The 23,187-nt window shown below is 38.1% G+C and overlaps 2 protein-coding genes across 2 annotated transcripts; both read left to right on the top strand.

Annotated features, from left to right (window-relative positions):
• Positions 1-3,528: 3,528 nt before the first annotated feature.
• LOC311181046 (olfactory receptor 7A17-like) lies at positions 3,529-4,446 on the top strand (the record flags this gene model as incomplete). Its single annotated transcript, XM_084249207.1, has 1 exon — positions 3,529-4,446. One exon carries the CDS (start codon positions 3,529-3,531, stop codon positions 4,444-4,446), a length of 918 nt encoding a protein of 305 aa, XP_084105333.1.
• Positions 4,447-21,156: 16,710 nt separating this feature from the next.
• On the top strand, positions 21,157-22,110 carry LOC311180570 (olfactory receptor 7A10-like; the record flags this gene model as incomplete). The annotated part of the gene is made up of 1 exon (XM_084248494.1): positions 21,157-22,110. The coding sequence occupies one exon, from the start codon at positions 21,157-21,159 to the stop codon at positions 22,108-22,110; it is 954 nt and encodes a 317-aa protein (XP_084104620.1).
• Between the last annotated feature and the right edge of the window lie 1,077 nt (positions 22,111-23,187).

The raw sequence follows: 23,187 nt of genomic DNA, 5'->3' as shown, positions 1-23,187 counted from the left end.
AGCTTTACTATGCAATTATTTCACTGTCTGTGAGGATGAATAATTGTGAGTTAGCCGTTTGATTTCTCTATTATAGTCTGTGCAAAGTATTTACATTTGTATAGTGAAACAGACTCTATTGCTGTTTTCATTGCATTCTTTAAAACAAGGTACCAAAATTTGTTTGCAACAATTTTGCAATTTGTCACTCAGTTCTTTTATGTATGTATAAATGGGTTCTTAAGAAATAATCAGAGTTTATAATTTTGTAGGTGAAATCTATCCATCCCATTGTGTTTTCTCATTGCTTTTTGTTAAGTCTACTTTTTAGAAGAAAGTACTGAGCAGTTATAGGACTATCTTAATATTACATGAAATTATAACATCATTCTTCTTCCACAATTTTAAAAACTCTTACATTTTTCAACTTGCAAATTTTGATAATTAATCTGAATCAGTTGTCATGCTAATGTCATTAAATTATGATCTCATACTTTTATATAGCCTTAGATTTTCATTCAACTTTGCTTCATACAATTGTTTTTAAAACCACTATCCTTAACAAAATTTCATCCTTATTGACATTATTTCATATATTCTAGATTTCTATTGACTTCTCTTTCTATATTGCATATGTATATATTCATACATTTTTATACTAATGCATAAATAGAATCTGATACATATCCTAGATGCTCTTTATTTAGTGCAGATTTTTCTACCTTGTGTTCCCATTTCTTCCTCCTTAACAATGCCTCATGGACTTGCCTCCAACCAACTACTGACTCATTCTTCCCATGACTGCATAGCATTGACAGTGTGTCTCTGCTATTTACAACTGTGAGGACCTTTTCATATTCTTTTTTTTAAGATTTTATTTATTTATTTTTGTGCAGAAGAGCTGGGGTGCAGGCCAGAGGTAGGGGGATAAGATAATTCACCAGAGACAGAGTGGGGAGCAGAAAAGGAGGATCTACTGAAATACATTGCTAAGGGTAGCAGCAGGCAAAACATGAGAGGTCTGCTGTGCCATGTGGGTTAACTCCCTGGCTGGGGATCGAACTCAGGCTACCTGGGAGGGTCTTCGCCATGATAGCACTGACACTTAACCCCTAGGCCACCAGGGAAGACTTACCTTTTCATGTACTTAACATTAAATTGTTCTTATATCAAATTATTCTTATTTTACAAAATAATTTTGAGATTGTGAAGTGCAAGCTGTAGTTCCAGCCAGAGGACAATTTCTCCCACTGGTGACATTAAGCAATGTCTGGAGACATTTTTGGTGGCCACATTGGGACAATTGGCTGGAGCCCATGGGGGCTGTAAACATCTTACATCACACACCCAGACCCAACACACAGGATCATCTGACCCAGAGCACCCAAAGTGCCAAGACTGAGAAACCCTGAGGCACAGGTTATTAATGTTAGTAACATTTATACATGTCTCCAGATTGTTCCCTCCACCTCTTAAAACCTTACATTTCTGCCAGCAAAATTAGAGGGTACCCCTTTGCTATGTGTTTAGAAGTCTCAACCCTGCTCAATAAGACAGCTCTTTAACTTTTCCCCTGGACTGATATGTGCTGAACAGATTATCTTTTTTTTTTTAAGAGAACAAAACTTTATTGCTTCATGCTTCAATCCACTCAAGTTCTTTTGAACCTCAGTTCCTTCTTAAGAGAAAATTTGTAAGTCTAAGTTTATAGATCACAAGGGAAAGATATTTTTCAGAATTCTGTGAACAATCTATTTTCACCAAAAAGATCTTGTTGGGTTATTCCAACTTCTAATTGTTGCTCTTTATTAGAAGACAGACAGGGAGAAACCTGGTTGGAGTTGGGATCTTAAACCTTGTGATAGAAATTAAGTTCATCTCCACCCATGAAAGTTTAATTCAATGAGGAGTCTTATGACAGACTCCAGAAACCCCAAAGACAAATGTCCCTGAAGCCCAAATTAGTCTTGTCTCACTCCAAGGAAACACCCCAAACTAAAAAATGAATGTGATTTTTTTTTCCTCCTCTGTTAAGATTAATATCTGCTCTAAGTTTGCTTCTGAGCCTGATAAATTACACACTCTGGGAATGAGCGAACGCTGCCTTATCAGGACCAAGCCAGCCATGGGCACCTTGTCCACTGGCCATCTTGTTGAATAATGAATCTCTAGCTGTGTCATTACTGGAGTTCTTTGTCTTTTTTCTTAATCTTTTCAATTTATTCATATATATTTTACATTATTGTTCATTTTCGTACAACATTTGCTTTCTCCTCTCAGGTGTAGTCAATGTAAAATTCCCACCACCAATTCACAGGTGCACCATCACCATAGTCCCTGTGTTCTTCCCTCCCCTGTTTTGATCCCTCTCTCTCTCCCCTGCAGAATGTCTCTGATTTATAGTTGCCTGTTAATTTTGGGTTTTTTTATGTATTTTTTTCCTAATCCTTTACTTGGTTCCCCTATATTCCTCCTGTAAGTGAAACTATCCAATATTTTTCTTTTTCCCTCTGGCTCATTTCACTGAGCATAATCCCTTCTAGCTCCATCCATGTTGCTGTGAATTGCATGATTTTATCTTTTTTGATTGCTGAGTAATATTCCATTGTGTATATATGCCACATCTTCTTGATCCAGTCATCTATTTTTGGGCATTTGGGTTGTTTCTATATCTTACCTATTGTAAATAGTGCTGCATGAAAAGATATCTTGTTGTTTTCTTAAATTAATCCTGAGTTTGAGCAAATATTCATATATTTGATCACCATTTTCATTTGACCAGTACTTTTATATTTCCACATACTCTGTAACTATTCTTTGTAGTTATCAGAATTTCAGGTGACTTTTACATATCATTGTTTCTCAATGACTTTTGGAGGCGCTTTTGGGCCATAAGAAATTTTAAATTTATTGACAATGTCTATCTTCTTACTTTTGAGTTTCTGCTTCATGTTAGATGATTTTGCCAACCCCTAGATTTTGTATGTAGTGTTCTAGGAATTCATCTAAAATGCAAATCACTCTTACACTGAGATCATAATCCTTCCAATTTTATGTCACATATTTGAGGGAGAGGAATAGATTCATTTCTCTGGGTTTGATAGTCATTTGTACCAGATTTTATTCAAATACTTAACATTTCCAAATAAATTGATTATCAAACTTGTAATACAGTAAATGCTGATAAATGCTGATATACTGAGACCTATTTTCTGTGTTTAGAAGAGAGTCTACTCACACATTCCTCAAATGTGTGAAAGAACATCCCATTAAAGGTGTTGAATACCTGATCTCTGGTGGAAAATGTGATGGGCATTCCCATTCACAGATGGACACAGGAGATTCAGAAAAGAAACAAGTTACATAAAATTTATTTATCATATATAGGTTGCATTTAAGATATTTATTTTATATATACACATATATATATATAGCAGATATTTCTTTTCAGACTCCAACATATAAATAGTAGCATTATCTTTGAGTAATGTTCATTTGTGAAAAACTTAGTATTGTAATTTTTTTTATCCCAGTGATTACCTACACCAAATGGAGCCAAGAAATAAAACACAAATTGCAGGATTTCTTCTTCTTGGATTTTCAGAGACAGCAGAACTGCAGCCCCTCACATTTGGGCTTTTCCTCTCCATGTACCTCATCACTATTTTGGGAAACCTGCTCATCATTATGGCCACCATATCTGACCCCCACCTCCACATGCCCATGTACTTCTTCCTTGCTAACCTATCTTTTGTAGACATCTGTTTCACCTCCACTACCATCCCCAAGATGCTGCAGAATATTCAGACACACAGCAAAGTTATAACTTATGAAGGTTGTATCACCCAGATGAATTTTGCATTATTCTTTGGTGTGCTGGATGACCTTCTCTTGACTGTGATGGCCTACGACCGATTTGTGGCCATCTGTCACCCCCTCCACTACACAGTCATAATGAACCCCCGAATCTGTGGGCTCTTGGTCCTGGTGTCCTGGATCCTGAGTGCCCTGCATTCCTCATTACAAAGCTTAATGGTGTGGCGACTATCCTTCTGTACAGGCTTGGCAATCCCCCACTTTTTCTGTGAACTTTATCAAGTGATCCATCTTTCTTGTTCTAAAACCATTCTTAATGACTTGGTGATGTATTGTGCAGCTGTGCTGCTGGCTGGGGGGCCCCTCGCTGGCATCCTTTACTCTTACTGTAAGATAGTATCCTCCATTCGAAGAATCTCATCAGCTAAAGGGAAGTATGCAGCATTTTCCACCTGTGCCTCTCACCTCTCAGTTGTCTCCTTATTTTATTGTACAGTCCTAGGCGTGTACCTTAGCTCTGCTGGTACTGACAGCTCACACTCAAGTGCAACAGCTTCGGTGATGTACACTGTGGTCACACCCATGCTGAACCCCTTCATCTACAGTCTGAGGAACAAAGACATAAAGAGGGCTCTGAGAAGTTTCTTATGATGGGAGCTATAAAGGAAAACTTTTAATGGGGCTTAGGAAGTGACTTGATCTAAGATTGGGCTCCTCAGAACCAGAAATTGAGATGCTTTGATTAGATGGAAGGGGAACTTTTCTTTAAATTTCTGGCCTTCTCATTTCTTTGATTTCAGCTTCCTTAAACAATTTAAGTTATTGACTTATGAACCTTTCTGCAAATGTTTTCTCAACCATACATTCCAAATTATACTCCATATATACACAACTACGTGGAAGTTCCAATTGAGCTCATGAATCAACACTTGGTGACCAAGGTGGTTTCTACCATTTATAATATAGAAAATCTGAAACCGTAGTTTTTCACCATTATTTCTGAACATTCCATTATGCTTCATTATCTATATTGCTTTCCCAGACTTAATCTGTTGTCTTTTTTGTTTTGTTTCCTTACATTTTCTTACATTTTCATTTTTGTAACCTGCTGGTATGTTTTATAGTTGACCATTGGTGTTCTTTCTCCTCATTAGGATACTGTTCTCTTTTGGCTCATTGTCCACAATGCCAAATCTAGTCACAAACATTCATTTGTTATCAAATACATTTCTCCATGTGGCCTAATTATTTGTTAACCAAAACACTAACTAAATAAATATGATAGGGTAAAATACTTTGAATTTCTAGGCCAATTTTCTTTTCAAAGTTGTATGTCTGCTCAGTGAAATATGAAATACCTGTTACAATGTATAAGGGGTTTACTTATTTGGTAAAGAATTGTATGGAATGTTTTATATTTATTTTCACTAAATCATCTTACTGTTTATCATGGAAATTGTCCAGTATTGACTACAAATATGATTGTTTCCCTTTACTCTAAATTAAAGCTTTCTCTCCCTTCTCTAGTTGTTGTCACATCCTCTAAATCATCATGATATCAATATCTGTACCCTGGCCTGTACCCCAGCTCTTTCTCCATTTTGCTCAGAAATCTCTTTAAGATCCGTGGTTAAAGAATAACAGACAGGGCCTCCCCTGGTGGCGCAGTGGTTGAGCCCAGGGTTGCAAAGCTGTCTGCAGCCTCTGCAGCACCGGTTTGTTCCCCGGCCTCCAGTGAGGGGGTCCCACATGGCGTGCAGACCTCTCCTGTGGCACCCACTGCTCCCCTCAACAGTGTATTTCATCGGTCTGCCAGTTGTTCCCCATTCTGGCTCTGGTGAATTCTCTCACCCTCCCATGGTTCTGACTGTACCCAGTGCTTGTATAAATAAATAAATAAATCTTTAAAAAAAAAAAAAAAGAAGAAGAATCACAGACATGAGAGCCTGAATTGCTAGACCAGCCATTTGATGCAGGGTCATCTTCCTTCTGAACATGTATGCCTTCCAAGCACTCTGAAACTCAGTTCAATGTGGCAAACTTGAAAAACAGAGTAATCTAAAATAATGCTTCAGCTATCAGAACAAATGTCCACAATTAGTAGAAATGTGCTAATATTATATTCTTCAACATGTTTTGTATTGAGTAATGTATCAATTAGCTATTGCAGCATAACAAGGCACCCTCAAATGAAAGGGTTTACATTAATATCTTTCCAATGGGATTATACGGGGAAAAGTTGTCTGATCGTGACTGGCCTCCTTATGGGTATGCAGTCAGCTGTGCATGTACACATTGTGTTTCACAGACTCAAACATGATGTACGTGCAACTGTAGCACACTTCTGATATGTAACAATACCTGCTCAGTTATTCTATTTACATATGTCAGTTAATAGTTTAATAAAGGGAAAAGTTGAAATTATCAAATGTGAATTTCCTAATTGATTCCTCTGTTCCTGAATCTATACATGACTCTATTCTCTCTATAATTATAAGAGAGTCTCTCAGCTCTCAGCACTAGATCCTTCTCTGTGTTACGCGTTATTAAATTTTTCCTTTTTTAATGAATTCGTGAGAGTGCAATGACATACATTAATGATTCTGCATTCTTTGGGTAGATATCAAGAAGCATAATTGCTGGAGCATATGGAAGAACTATAATATTTGAAGAAACTTCCATGCTGGTCCGGTATACATTCTCACCAACATGTGCAAGGGTTTCCTTTTCTCACATTGTTACTAACACTGTTTCCAGTATTTAAAAAAAAAAACATTTTAATAGTTATGCAGTGGTATTTCTTTCAGATTCATGCTGGAATTTCCTTGATCATAAATGATGATGAGCATTTTTTTCATGACCAATGTCTTTAATCCACCTTGAATTAATGTTTGTATATGGTATGAGATAGTGGTCTAGTTTCATTCTTTTGCACAGGACCATGTGGTTTCCCCAACATCATATGTTGAAGAGACTTTCCTTTACCTTCTGTATACTCTTGGTTCCCTTGTTGTAACTACTTTGTCCATATAAGTGTGGGTTTATTTCTAGGTTCTCAGTTGCAGTCTGTGTCTATTTTAATTCCAATACCATACCATTTTTATTACTATAATTTCAGAGTACTGTTTGAATTCTGGGAGTGTGATGACTCCAGTGTGTGTGTGTGTGTGTGTGTGTGTGTGTGTGTGTGTGTGTGTGAGAGAGAGAGAGAGAGAGAGAGAGAGAAAATGTCTTTAGCTGTTCAGGGTCTTTTGTAGTACCATATAAAATTCAGTAATGGGGTCTCCCTGGTGGCGCAAGGGTAAGGATGCAACCTATGAAGCAATCCGCAGCCACTGCAGCACAAGTTAGATTCCCGGCCAGCCAGGGAGCAACCCACATGGTGCAGCAGACCTCTCCTGTCTCACCCACTGCTCCCCTCAGCAGTGTACTTCAGTCAGTCTGCCTTCTCTGTTCCCCACTCTGTCTCTGGTGAATCCTCTCACTGCTCCCCCCCCATCTCTGGCCTGTACCCCAGCTCTTGTGTGCATAAATAAATAAATCTTTAAAAATAAATAAAAAATAAAAATAAAATTCAGTAATGTTTGCTCTATTTCTTTGAAGAATGTCATTGAAACGTTGATAGGTATTTAGTGAATCTATAAAATCAAAAGAGTAAGATCGTCATTTTAACCATGTAAATTCATCCAAATCATAAGCAGGAAATATGTTTCCTCATGTCTTCGTCTATGTTTTAATAATGTAATACAATTTTTGAGAACTTTCACCTTCTTGTTAGGTTTATTATTAAATATTTAATTATTGTTGATGTAATACAAAATGGATTGTTTTTCTGATTTTTTCCTGTTCTAATTCACTGTTTGTATTTAAGAATGCAACAGATTTTTCTTTGTTGATAATCTAAGGTGCCAATTGACCCTTCTGAATTATTGTTTCAAATGACTTTTTGTGAAGTCATTCAGGTTTTCTACATATATTTATTATATATATATATTATGTATTTCTAGATATCATCATGTCATCAGCAAATAATGATAGATTTACTTCTTTTCCAACTTGGATTTTTTTCATATATTTCTCTTCATACTAAATTGCTCTACATTGAATTTCCAATACTGTGCTAAGTGGTAGAGGTGGTAGTGCATATCCATGTCTTGTACCAGACTTAGAGGGAAAACTTCCAGCTTTTCACAATTGAGAATGATGTTAGATATGTGTTTGTCATATATGGCCTTCATTATGATGAGATATGTTCCTTCTATTCCCATTTTACTGAGAGTTTTAATCATAAATGCATGTTGAATCTTCTAAAATGCCTTCTCTATATCTATTGATATGGACATCTGATTCTGATTTTCCCTTTTGTTGATGTGGTGAATTATATTGATTGAGTCACATATGTTGAACCATCCTTACATCCCTGGATTAAATCCCACTTAGTCATGATGTATGATCTTTTTAATGTATTGTTGAATTTGGTGATGTACACTTTGGTCACATGACACTGAACCACTTTTTCTACAGAGGAATAAAGATAAAGTGTCACTTGAAAAAACTGTTATTAATAACACCTATAAAAGGGCTAATTACATTTGAGGTTAAGAAGCAATCTTGATTGAGGAAGAAACGTTTCAGAACCAGAAATTGAGATTCTTTCATCAGATTTTAAAAGTGGAAATTTCTCCTTCACTTTTCTTTGAATAATATATCAATTAGCTATTATTAACCAGCCATCCTTAAGTCTAATGTTTTAATACAACATCTTTACTTTCAAATGGGACTATAAGGCAGGAGATTGCTCTGACATCCACGGTCTTTCATAGCTATACAGTCAGCTGTGTGTCTATACTTAATGTAACATGGATAACCAGGGCTACCCTTCTTAGAGTCAGCTGATTCACCATGCTATTCCATTTAATACCTTAATATGTCATTATAGAAAATAGCAGATTTAAAGGTATAAGGCATAAAATTGTAGACATCTTTGGAAGACCATATCCTCCCAATATGAAGCCTTTTTCAGAAGTATACTATTTTGGTAAAGTCAAGGGAACTTTTGTAAAATAATGACTGCAGACCGCAGGTGCAGGAAAGCGTGCTTCTCACTCACCATTTTAGAATAGGGACCTTTGCCTCATCAAAAACTGCTTGAAACTGGGATGGGGCTGACCCCGGAGCCAGAGGTAAGCTAGGAAGCCTCCCCCACGCCAGGCCCCTTCTGGTCAGCCCAGAGGGGGAGCGGCAGCCACAGCCAGGCAGACCGTGGGCGCAGGAAAGTGCAAGAAGGCACGCTGCCAACTCACCATTTTAGAATAGGGACCTTTGCCTCATCAAAAACTGCTTAAAACCTGGAGAGAGCTGACTCCACAGCTAGAGGTGAGCTGAAGGCCCCCACAAGCCAGGTCCTGCCTGGCAGGGAGTTGGAGCTAAGAGGGGGATCCAGCAATTTGGAGCCCAGCAAGCAATCCACCCACCCAACCTCCAGGGCAGTCTGCAGGACTTTAAGACACACCTCTGGAATTAAACAAATACAGAAGGAGGAGATATTCTGTGACAGTAACCATTAAAATATTCACAGTACCACTGCCCTACGGGACTTCGGGCATACCAGTGTTTGACTCGATTGGACCGCCAGTTTCTGACATCCAGAAAGAGCACGCCAAAAAGATGCTGGCCAGTACCAGTGACACAGTGTCCCAATGCATAGGACAAATTAGAAAACAAGCAGCAGGGAGAAGAAAAACTACAAGCAACCAAGCAATTTCTCAGAGAGAAGACATACCACAAAATAAAAATCACCCACCAGACTGCAACAACAGTAACTTGGAAGAACTTTTGAGCCTTCTAAACAGAGAATTTAAAATTGCCATTATTAAAAAACTGACAGAAGTCACTAAGGAAAACAATGATAAGGGAAAAATAAACAACAATCAGAAGAATGAAATTGAGTCTCTAAAGAGGGAAATGAAAGAAATGCAGGAAATCAAAGGATTAATGGAAGAGGTAAAGAACTCTGGGAAAAGCAGTGATAGCAGAATAGATGAAATGGAAGAACGAATAAGTACTCTCGAAGACACAGAAATAAAAAGAACCAAAACAGAAAAGGAAAGAGAAGTACGAAGGAAAAAGAATGAAGAAAGACTTCAGGAACTATCTGACTCCATGAGGAAAGGAAATATAAGAGTTATAGGAATCCCAGAAGGACAGGAGAGAGACAAAGGAACAGAGAAAATATTCAAGGAAATAATTGAGGGGAACATCCCAAACATGAAGAAGGAGCTGAAAATACACAAGCAAGACACATAATAGTAAAGCTCCCAAGAACCAAAGGCAAGGAAAAAATAATGAAGATAGCAAGAGGGAAGAAACAGATAACATACAAAGAAAAACCAATCAGGCTGACATCAGACATCTCTGAAGAAACACTACGGGCAAGGAGAGAGTGGAGGGACATAGTCAACAGACTCCATGACAGCAAATGCCAACCAAGAATGCTCTATCCCGCAAAGCTTTCCTTCCTCTGTTAAGAGAGAATAAGGACCTTCCCAGACAGAAATCCCGGGATTTCATTACAACTAAACCCCCACTCCAAAAAATACTACAAGGAGTCCTAAAGCCAGAACCAACAGAGGGATGAAAAAGAATGACACAAGACCAAAAAAAAAAAAATTACTAAAGAAATAAATAAATAAAACCAGAGAAAAGTCAAACAAAATGCCAAATACAGATGCTAACATATCAATTTTAACTCTAAATGTAAACAGACTAAACTCTTCAATAAAAAGACAGAGTCACAGGTTGGTTTAAGAAACAAAACCCAACTTTTTGCTGTCTCCAGGTAACTCATTTAGCTGCAAAAGATAAAAATAGACTGAAAATAAAAGGATGGAAAACTACCCTATAAGCAAATGGACCAAAAAAGAAGGCAGGAACAGCTATACTTATATCAGATAAAACAGATTTCAAACTCAAAAAGGTAAAAAGAGACCCAGACAGTCACTACATTATGATCAAGGAGACAATACTTCAAGAAGACCTAACACTCATTAACATATACTCACCAAATGAAAGAACACCAAAATATATCAGACAACTATTATCATCTCTGAAAACAGACATCAGAGAAAACACATATATAGTAGGAGACTTCAACACACCACTATCAACAATGGATAGATCAACAAGAAAAAAAAATAAGTAAGGACACTAAACATCTAAATAAGTATCTAGACTTCATGGGCTTAACAGACATATATAGAACACTAAACCCAAAAAAATCTGAGTACACTTTTTTCTCAAGCATACACAGATAATTCTCCAGGATTGATCACATACTGAGACACAAGACAAACATCAACAGATACACCAAGATTGAAATCATAGCAACCATCTTCTCTGACCATGAAGGCATCAAACTAGAAATAAACCATAAAAAGAAGGCAAGGGGGCCTCCCCTGTTGGCGCAGCAGTTGAGAGCTGGGTTGTGAGGCTGCCCACAGCCTCTGCAGCGCGTTTCATTCCCTGGCCGCTGGCGAGGGTCCCACAAAAAAAAAAAAAAAAAGAAGGCAAGGAACTCTCCTACCTCATGGAGATTGAAACCTACACTACTGGAATACCACTGGACTAACAAGGAAATCAAAGTAGAAATTAAAAAATACTTTGAGTTGAACAACAAGGAGGACAACACTTTCCAGAAAGTATGGGATGCAGCAAAAGCAGTAATAAGAGGAAAATATATAGCAATACAGGCTCATAAAAACCAACAAGAGGACCTCCCTGGTGGCACAGCGGTTGAGTACTGGGTTGTGAAGCTGCCCGCAGCCTCTGCAGCGGCAGTTTGATCCCCGGCTGCTGTGCGAGGGTCCCACATGGCGCGCAGACCTCTCCTGCCTCCCGCTGCACCCCTCAGTAGTGTACTTTGTCTGTCTGCCTGTTCTGCTCTCTCCTCTGTTGCTGGTGAATTCTCTTACCCTTCTGCACTTCTGACTGTACCTAATACTTGTATAAATAAATAAATAAAATCTTTAGGAAAAAAAATAAAGATTGTTTAAAAAAAAAAAAACTAACAAGAAAGAACTCAACAAACAACCTAATCTCACATCTCAAAGAGCTAGAAAAGGAACAACAAAAAAATCCTAAAGCCAGTAGAAGAAAGGAAATAATAAAAATCAAAGCAGAAATTAATGAATTGGAAATTAAAAAAACAATCCAAAAGATCACTGAAACCAAAAGTTGGTTCTTTGAAAAAATAAACCAAATAGACAAACCTCTAGCAAGCTCACAAATAAAAATGGGAGAAAACACATATAAATAGGATTATAAATGAAAGAGGAGAAATCACAACAGACTTCAGTAGAAACAACTTAATCTCAAAGCTCAAAGACCTAGAAAAAGCACAACAACAAAACCCCAAAAACCAGTAGAAGAAAAGAAATAATAAAAATCAAAGCAGAAATAATAAAACAGAAACTAAAAAAACAATCCAAAAGATCAATGAAACCAAAAGTTGGTTATTTGAAAAAATAAATAAAATAGACAAACCCTTAGCCAGGCTCACCAAGGAAAAATGGGAGAAAGCACAAATAAATAGGATCAAAAATGAAAGAGGAGAAATCACAACAGACACAGCAGAAATCAGAAGAATAATCAGAAACTACTATATACAGTTATATGCAAACAAGCTCAACAATCTAGAAGAGATGGACAAATTCATACAACTCTATAATCACCCAAAGTTAGATAAAGAAGACATAGAACACCTAAACAGACCAATTACAAGCAGTGAAATTGAAATGGTAATCAAAACCCTTCCCAAAAACAAAAGGCCATGATTAGATGGATTTACCAATGAATTCTACCAAACATTCAGAAACGAATTAGTGCCTACCCTTCACAAACACTTTCAAAAAATTGAGAAGGAAGGGGTAATACCAAACACGTTCTATGATGCCAACATTACACTAATAACAAAACCAAACAAGGACAACACAAAAAAAGTAAGGACACTAAACCTCTAAATAAAGATCTAGACTTCATGGGCTTAACAGACATATATAGAACACTAAACCCAAAAAATCAGAGTACACATTTTTCTCAAGCATACACAGATAATTCTTCAGGATTGATCGCATATGAGACACAAGACAAACAACAGATACACTAAGATTGAAATCATACCAACCATCTTCTCTGACCATGAAGACCATGTTCTCTAATGAACACGGATGCAAAAATCCTCAATAAAATTTTAGCTATCAGATTCCAACAATGTATTCATGAGATAATTCACCACGACCAAGCAGGATTTATTCCAGGGACACAAGGATGGTTCAACATCTGAAAATCAATCAACATAATGCAACACATCAACAAAAAGAAATATAAAAAACATATGATAATATCAATAGATGCTGAGAAAGCTTTTGACAAAGTACAACACTCATTTATGATAAAGACCCTTGAAATTCTCGGGATACAAGGAACATACCTCAACATCATAAAGGCCATATAGGACAAGTACACAGCCAACATCATTCTCAATGGTGAAAAGCTGAAAGCATTTCTGTTAAGATCCAGAATAAGGCAAGGATGTCCACTTTCACCACTTCTTTTCAATATATTACTGGAAGTCCTAGCCAGAGCAATAAGACAAGAGAAAGACATAAAAGTATCCAAATAGGCAAGGAAGAAGTCAAACTATCACTATTCACAGATGATATGATAATATATATACAGAACCCCAAAAACTCCAGAGAAAAACTAATTAAACTAATCAATCAGTTCAGTAAAGTGGCAGGATACAAAATCAACACAAATAAATCAGTAGCCTTCCTATACACAAACAATAAATCTGAAGAATAAGAAATCAAGAAACTCATCCCTTTTATTATTGAAACAAAAAAAAATCAAATACTTGGGAATAAATCTAACAAAGAGGTAAAGGACCTATACAAAGAAAACTATAAAACACTGTTAAAAGAAATAGGAGAAGACACAAAGAAATGGAAAGACCTCCCCTGCTCATGGATTGGAAGAACTAACATGATCAAAATGGCCATCCTATCAAAAGTAATTACAGATTCAATGCTATGCCAATAAAAATTTCAATGACATTCTTCAAAGAAACAGAACAAATATTGATGAAATTCATATGGAGCCACCAAAAATCCCAAATAGCCAAAGCCCTCCTGAAAAAAAAAGGAAGGGAATGGAGGCATCACACTCCCAGACTTCAAACTATACTACAAAGCCATAATAATCAAAACTGCATGGTATTGGAACAAGAACAGACACACGGACCAATGGAACTGAAGAGAAAATCCAGAAATAAAGCCACAGATTTATGGTCAACTAATCTTTGACAAAGAAGCAAAGAATATGCAATGGAGTAAAAAAAGTTTGTTCAATAAATTGTGCTGGGAAAACTGGGCCACTACATGCAAAATAATGAAGCTTGACTCCTACCTCACACCATGCACAAAAACCAACTCAAAATGGATTAAAGAACTAGACATAAGACCTGAAACCATAAAATATATAGAAGGGAATATATGTGAAACACTACATGACATGCACCTCAAAGACATCTTTACAGACACAACACCCAAAGCAGTGATAGTGAAGGCAAAGATCAACAGCTGGGACTACATCAAAATAAAGAGCTTCTGCACAGCAAAAGAGACAATAAACAAAACAAAGAGAAACCCCACCGACTGGCAGAAAATTTTTGCACACAACACTAATGAAAAAGGACTGATCACAAAAATCTACAAAGAGCTGATGAGACTCAACAAAAACAAAGTAAATAACCGAGTAAAAAAAATGGGCAGAAGAGCTAAAAAGAAACTTCTCCAAAGAGAAAATTCAAATGACAACAGGCATATGAAAAAATGTTGAACATCACTTGTAATCAGGGAAATGCAAATCAAAACTACCATGAGATACCATCTTACACCAGTGAGAATGGCTCATATCAAAAAAACTAGCAACAACAAATGTTGGCGAGGATGTGGAGAAAAAGGAACTCTCCTGCACTGTTGGTGGGAGTGAAAACTGGTCCAACCACTATGGAGAGCTGTGTGGATATTGCTCAGTCTGCTAAAGATGGAGCTTCCATATGATCCAGCAATTCCACTCCTAGGTATTTACCCAATGGACACAGGAACATTAATTCAAAAGGGCACCTGCATCCCTATGTTTATTGCAGCACTATTTACATTAGGTAAACTATTGTAAATGCCCAAATGGCCAAAAATAGACTGGATCAAGAAGATATGGTACATATACACAATGGAATATTACTCAGCAATCAAAAAAGATAACCTCATGTCATTTGCAGCAACATGGATGGAGCTAGAAGGGATCATGCTCAGCGAAATAAGCCAGAAAGAAAAAGAAAAATACTGGATGGTCTCGTTCACAGCAGGAATTTAGAAAACCTAAATAAGGGACCAGGAAAAAGACTAATTATTACAAAGTAAAAATCAAAATCAACAAGCAACTATAAACTGGAGACACATTATGGGGGGGGCACAGGGAGGGGAGGGAGAGGAAGGATTAGGGTCAAAATAGGGGGGTCCAATTGTATGGGGAATATAACTAAAATGAAAATGCATACATTGTGTAAAAATGAAAAATGATGTAAGAATTATATAAAATAAAATATTAAAAATGATATACAAGTTTCTAAGTGAATACAGTACTTCATCAAATTCACGCAAAGATGATTTTTGGCAAAAATATAAAACTACCTTCACTTGACCACAAGACTACACCTTGCCTCTCTAAGAACACAAAACCAGGACCTTCAACACCAACATTACCAGCAGCTTGTTAGAAATGCATATTGTTGTGGACATCAGCCTAGCTGAACCACAACCTGCATTTATACTAGGAACCTGGGTGATTTGTATGCTAATTGAAGAAATGTTGGTAAGAAAGATTTTCTCATTGTCAATATTTGTGCAAAATAGCATTTATATTGGGGTATCCTATGATTTGCAGTTTTTAGCAGCTTCCTTCCAAATGTCTACAGGAACAAATTTATCTCTTACGCAAACTACTGCCAAGGATTTTGAGAACTGGAAGCATCCTGACAGAAAACATGAAAGTCTCATCCTTAATTCAATTATAACTTTAATAAATCATCAAATCTCAATAAGTTCGATTTATGAGGTGGAGAAATGAGTTTGTAATAGTTTACTTCATAAGATGGACTTTTTTTTTTTTTAAACTTTTTTTTTTTTTTTATAGAGGCATGTTTTTATTTATTTATTATATTTGTTTGTTTGTTTTGTTTATACATGCACTGGGTACAGTCAGAAGCGCGGGAGGGTGAGAGAATTCACCAGAGCCAGAGTGGGGAGCAGAGCAGGCAGAGGGACTGAAGTACACTGCTGAGGGGAGCAGCGGGTGGCAGGAGAGGTCTGCGCACCATGTGGGATCCTCCTCCGGTGGCCGGGGAGCAGCCGGGGATCGAACCGGCGCCGCAGAGGCCGCAGGCAGCTTCGCAACCCAGCGCTCAACCGCTGCGCCACCGGGGAGGCCCCATAAGATGGACTTTTAAAAAAATGAAATCAGTCACAGCCTAAGAGGTGTCAGCTCAGATTATTGTACTTTAATAGGTGTATCTCTTAGAATTAACAAACATATTGTAATGAGGGAGTATATGAGATCTCTTAATTTGTGATACAAGTATGAGATTTGTAATTGTTATGAAAAACTTGTCATGAAACAAAGGTGTTTTGTACCCAAGGCATATATCAAAGGACACAGTTTCCCTCTTATTGAAAGTAGGATAGCAATTTTCTAGACATATCTTAGGCTGTTCCATGATCAAAATTCAATGCTTTGAATTCACAAGAGACCTAATCAAGACAAGTTCCTCAGTCTTAAGCATGTAGAAAACTTTATCTGAGATTTGAGATAAGGTGCTAGGAGATTTACTCCTCTGAGAGGAAGAAGAGTTCATGGGAAAAAAACTAAGACCAGAAGACAACAAAACTGTATTCATTTCACTTTAACCTGGTCTTGTGGGAACAATTAGTAGAAATTTTTGCCTTTCAACACAGGCCATTGTCCAAAGGGAATCATGTGCTGAGAGGGAGCAAGAGAGAAATGTGCCAAGGACGCAGGTGGGAAGCTGTAAATATGTCTTCAGCCAGTCTCTCAATGTTTAACTTTGGAATTAACAGGGCATGGTTTTGATTTGGGCTTCAGATTTGTATTTCAGGGGTCCCAAGTATTGCTTTGGAGACCAATGTATTATTCCTTTGTACCCTCTAGTCTGAAACAGAGACTCAGTCTCCATCATTATCACCCAATGGGAAATTCAGGCTTTCACACAGAGGCTTTTCTTTCACAAGTCCCACAACGGTGAGTCTAACACACAATAGATGTTGGATGACAGGATCAGAGACTATCTGGGCCAAAAACATTTACTTGTGGTAAACTTAGAGCCAGTTCAACTTATTTCGGAGACTAGAAAGTGTATGTTTGCTTCCTTGCCTAATCAATTCAAGTATTCATTTACTATTCCAGAGATATGAATATTAATTGAAGCATCATAGAGATAATTTTGACTCATAAATGATCACTAGAAAGCCAAATGGAAGAAAGAATGGGAATTTTGAAATGTTTCTTGTAAAAATGGAATATGTCCAACAAAAGACAGAATTTGCCAGCTGGCCTGAGATCTCAGGTGTACAGCAGGGGAGGGGAGAGAGAGGCTGAAGACAGGACAGAGAAGGGCACAAGGGTTCACGGGTGCTACGGTGGTGGGAAAAGTATAGGGACTACACCTGAGGGGAGAAATCAAAGAGTGTATAAAAATCAACAATGAATGAAAGTTAAAAAATAAATTTAATGATTATTTAAGAGTATGTACATGGAGTTTTGCAGTTAAAAGGAGTGGGTTAATAGATTATTTTTTTAAAGATTTATTTATTTACTTACTTATACAAACACTGGGTACGGTCAGAAGCACGGGAGGATGAGAGAATTCACCAGAGCCAGAGCAGGGAGCAGAACAGGCAGACTGACGAAGTACACTGCTGAGAGGAGCAGCGGGAGCGGTAGGAGAGGTCTGCGCGCCATGTGGGGCCCTTGCCGGTGGCCGAGGATTGAACCCGCACTGCAGAGGCTGTGGGCAGCTTCACAGCCCAGCGCTCAACCACTGCACCACCAGGGGAAGCCCATGAGTTAATAGATTATTAACCAAAGAAGGTTATCGACTAGAATGGGGATTGTATTGTTTTGTTTTTTACTTTGAAGATGGGGTATATTAAAATATTTTCCTACATTGTGAGATAAAGACCAGGAACTGCTTGCTTTCAAATATTGTCTTGCAATGTTAGATCATGAGACAGATGCACGGTATTTTCTATTCCTCTGGTTATAAGGTTATCCACCTGGAAAAAAATAAATTACTAGCTAAGGTGGGTATATTAAAGAGCTTTACTTCACAATAAATTTATTGTAAGTTTGACTATATTTGTGGTTCATCATTTGTTTTCTCTATTGTTACTGTCTTTGCAAGACCTTAACCTTTACATTGTGGAGTCAGAGTGTTTTCATTGCTGCTTTCATTGCATTCATTCAAACTAGGTTTGGAGCTGATTGCAACAACTTTGCAGTTTCTCATCCAGTTTTTTCAATGTATATATTGATGTATTTTGGGGAATTGTCAGTATTTGTATTTTTTGTGAGGGCAAACCTAACAGTTAGTCAGGCTGGCTTTTTCCATGGCCTTTTCTTAATTTTTCTTACAGGAATGGTCAGGAGTTGTCACTGTAATATCATAAATACCATGAAATTATAACTTAGCTAGTGCTTCCTCAGCCATTTCAAAAACTTCTTTTAGCAAACTCTTATCATTTGCAACAACATGTATGGAAGAGATTATGCATTGTGAGTAAGACAGAGGAAAAAGACAAATACCAGACAAATTCCACTTATATGTGGAATACAGAGAAACAAAACAAATGGCTGAATAAAACCAAACCTTTAACAAACCCTAGAACTCTGACTGTAGAACCGAGGCTACCAGAGGGGGAGGGGAGAAACAAAATGGGAAAGGAGCTCAGTGGATTATGCTGGAGGCCTCAGGTGTTTGGTGGTGGGTGTGGTGTGTTAGCAACACCTGCAGGGGGAGAGTAATACCTCTAGATACAAACATTGTAAACCAATATTACCTCAATTAAAAAAAAAAAGTTTAAGAAAGAAAAAGAGAAAAAAGAAAACCCTTCTTTTATATGTTTTACTTACCAGCTTTGGCAATTCAATATCGAATCAGTAACCATCTTGATGGCATTAAACTATTAATTTTTTATTGGGAAAAATATTTCATTGTAGCACTGTACAAGTTTCAGGTGTGTGTCTTTAAAAATCAACGTGAAAATTCTGCATTAAGTTGACAACTAAAAATCCGTCTCCCCTTCACCAATCTGTTGTCCCAATTTCCCCAGCACTCCCCTTTCCCCTCTGGTACCCACTAATAGGTCTTTAATCTAAAAGTTCACTTTGTTACTTTCCCTCATTAGTTTGTTTCTCCAGTTACACAAATGAGTGAGACCATGTGATGTTTGTCTTTCTTTGCCTGACTTCTGCTTTAGATTTCATTCTACCTTGCTTTATATGCTTGTTTGAAACCACTATTCTTAACATAATTTCACTCTTATTGACATTCTTTATTCCATGAGTTCTTAAACTCTATGAAAATTTCTCCTTATCAGGACAAGGGCACCAGAACTCACACGCTCCAAACTGCAAACCTTAAAAACAGACACAATAACGTAAAATTACTGGTGAAAATAAGGAAGAGATTCATTTTCATTCACGGAATTCCCTGGAAACATTACTAAAATGCAGGGAACAGCAGATGGTAGAGGGTGTCTGCTCTTGAAGCCTGGGGAGCAGCAGGGAGCCCCTTCTTCCCTCTACCTCTCTGACACCATCTCTCATCATCTCCCTCTTGCTTGTTCATTCAACTTGAAGCACTGGCTTCCTTTTGTGCCTTAAATAACAAAGAGGGAGGGTCTCCCTGGTGGCACAAGGGGTTAAGACGCAATCTAGGAAGCTGTCCACACCACTGCACCACTAGTTCTTTCCCCAGCAGGGAGGAGACCCACATGGCACAGCAGACCTCTCCTGTCTCTCCCACTGCTCCCCTCAGCAGTGTGTTTCAGTCAGTCTGCCTGTTCTGCTCCCCACTCTGTCTCTGAATCCTCTCACCCTGCATTCCCCACACTTCTGGCCTGTAACCCCAGCTCTCGATGCATAAATAAATTAATTTTTTTAAGTTAAAAAAAAATCACAAACAGTATCTTCCTCAAGAATTCTGCATTGTGTTCTCCCTGCATGTACACAGTTCCCTGGACACTTCACATCTCCTGCCCACCTTCCTGAGGTTTCTATTCAAATGTGCCCTGTTGACAGCTTTTTTCTAAACACCAAGTAAAAAAAGACAACACATTCACTTGACTTTCCTTTCACCAGCCCTCTTCTTATTCATAGCAACAGTCACCATCTGACACATCATGTGTTCTTGTATTCGCTTAGATATTGTTTCTAAGTCAATGAATTACAGAGAGTTTTATTTCTGAGCATCCTGTTGTGTCAGCAACACCACACTGATAGAGAAATGGGAGTCATGGAGCAGGCTGCACAACGCAGGATGCTGCTGAACAAGGAAGATGATGGCTTTTTCATTGCTAGACTAATCCTACAGAATCAGTGATGTGGGACAGGAGGACAAAGAGAAAAAAATGGTTGAAACTAAAGAATGAGTTTTTTCATCTAGGGCTTCTGGGGCACATGAGTCTGCTGACCAAGTAATTCTTATCTGCTTGATGACCAAGTGTTGTAAACAAAACTAGACCCCAGACCCCGGCCATGGTTCTAATCTTATCAACAAGCCATTCCATTGATAAACTGGGAGGGTCCCTTGTCATACATTGGTCCTTAGCCCCCCAAGCATTTCCGGTCATAACTCATGATGCATGCCCTTCCCAAGAGCGATTAAGCTTTCTACTCTTGCTTGATTTGAAAGGTACCATGTAAGATTTTTCTATGACTGATAGACTGGGCAGTTCTGACCTTGGTATAGGAAGGCAGAACTGCAGGTAACAATAATGGTGGCAGAACAGGCCGCTTAAGACTAGCAGACGCACAACCTACATGATCTCATCTAATTGGAGTGACACAAGAGATAAAGTAAAAAGAAAACATTTCATAAAATCACATTGGTATTTATTTCTTCACTAGAAGAATATATAATAGCATTTCTTCTAAATCAGTAATGCCCATTTGTGAAAAATAAATCATTACTTTTTCTTTTTCTTTCCTAGTCATCACCTGGCCCACATGGAAGCAAGGAATGACACTCACAGTTCAGAATTTATTCTTCTGGGGTTATCAGAGGAACCAGAAATGCAGCCCCTCATTTTTTGGCTTTTCCTCTCCATGTACCTCATCACTGTGTTGGGGAACCTGCTCATCATCCTGGCCTTCAGATCAGACTCCCGCCTCCACACGCCCATGTACTTCTTCCTCTCCAACCTGTCTTTTGTGGACATCTGTTTCACCTCCACCACCATCCCCAAGATGCTGGTCAACATCCAGACACAGAGCAAAGCCATAACCTTTGAAGGCTGCATCACCCAGATGTATTTTTTCATACTCTTTGCAGGGCTGGATGACTTCCTGCTGACCGTGATGGCCTATGACCGCTTTGTGGCCATCTGCCACCCGCTGCACTACACGGTCATCATGAACCCCTGGCTCTGTGGGCTGCTGGTCCTACTGTCCTGGAGCATGGGTGTCTTAAATCCCTTATTACAAAGCCTAATGGTCTTGCAACTATCTTTCTGTTCAAACATGGAAATCCCCCATTTTTTCTGTGAACTCAATCAGGTTCTTCAGTGTTCCTGTTCTGACACCTTTCTTAATGACTTGGTGACGTATTTGGTAACAGTTTTCCTGGCTGGGGGGCCCCTCACTGGGATCCTTTACTCTTACTCTAAAATAGTTTCCTCCATATGTAGAATCTCTTCAGCTCAGGGGAAGCATAAAGCATTTTCCACCTGTGCCTCTCACCTCTCAGTTGTCTCCTTATTTTATGGCACTGCCGTAGGAGTGTACCTTAGCTCCGCCGTTCCCCACAACCCACACTCAAGTGCAATAGCATCAGTGATGTACACCGTGGTCACACCCATGCTGAACCCCTTCATCTACAGTCTGAGGAACAGAGACATAAGGGGGGCTCTGAAAAAAATGTTTGGGGTGGCTGCTATATTACAAAAATTGTCTGGGGACTGAAGAAATGCCTGTGAGTGCAGGGCTGAAAATTTTGGAACCAAAAATTGCTATTGTGTCATCTCACCAGGGGAACAGAACTTGTTCTTTGGATTTATATCCCAGAATTTCTATTTCATTGACCTCTAGCCAATAAAATTCCCTATGCAATTATTCAACTCACATTAGTATGCTTTCTACTCTGATACATAGTCTCTCCAATGTTATTTCCAAAATGTTTTTGCAAATCTTTTTCAGAGATTGGGCCTCCCTTGTAGTGCAGGGGTAAAAGACAGTGCTATCAAGCTGTTATCAGCCACTGCAGCTCAAGTTCAGTTCTGGGCAGACTGAGGAGCTGGCCCACATGGCACAGCAGACCTCTCCTGTCTCATCCGCTTCACCCCTCAGTAGTATATTTCAATAGATCTTCCTGGCCTGGTCCCCACTCTGTCTCTGGTGAATCCTCTTAGCCCCTACATTTCTGGCCTATACCCCAAATCTTGTATATATAAATAAAATTTAAAAAAAGAAATAATCAGTATTTCCTATTTTTTGGTGGGTAACTATGTATAGCTTAAGAATAATTTCTTCTCAAATAATGTATCATCCCAAATATTTTTCTTTATTTTTCCTGAATCATCAAGAGTTGTGTTACACATATGGAAAAAACTGTATTTGGCAATGAAACCCATTTATATAGTTTTACTATAAGGAAAAATTAGAACCCACATTTGCACATTTGCTCTGGCATTCTTTTCTGTTTAAGTACCTTAACTCATCTCACTGATAATGTAGACTTAAACATGCTGATGTGTTCTATGTCTCACCTCCTGCTTTTACTCTGTTTTTTTGTTTGATGTGTACAATGCCTACCATAATCACTGACACAAACCAATTTTATTTATTTATTTTTATTTTTTTTTAAGTTTCATTTTTATTTTATTTTTTTAAATAATTAATTTTATTTTTATATTCCCCCATACAACTGCACATGCCCCATTCTGACCCCAATCCCTCCCCTCCCGGCCCCCACCCCCCAAAAAGTGTCTCTGGTTCATAGTTTTTTGTTGATTTTGATTTTCACTTTCTTATAGTTATTCA

Source organism: Talpa europaea (assembly GCF_964194135.1).
Source record: "Talpa europaea genome assembly, chromosome: 12".
NCBI lineage: Eukaryota > Metazoa > Chordata > Mammalia > Eulipotyphla > Talpidae > Talpa > Talpa europaea.
The sequence above is the reverse complement of the archived record's forward strand: the minus strand, read 5'-3'. Positions and strand labels throughout refer to the sequence as shown.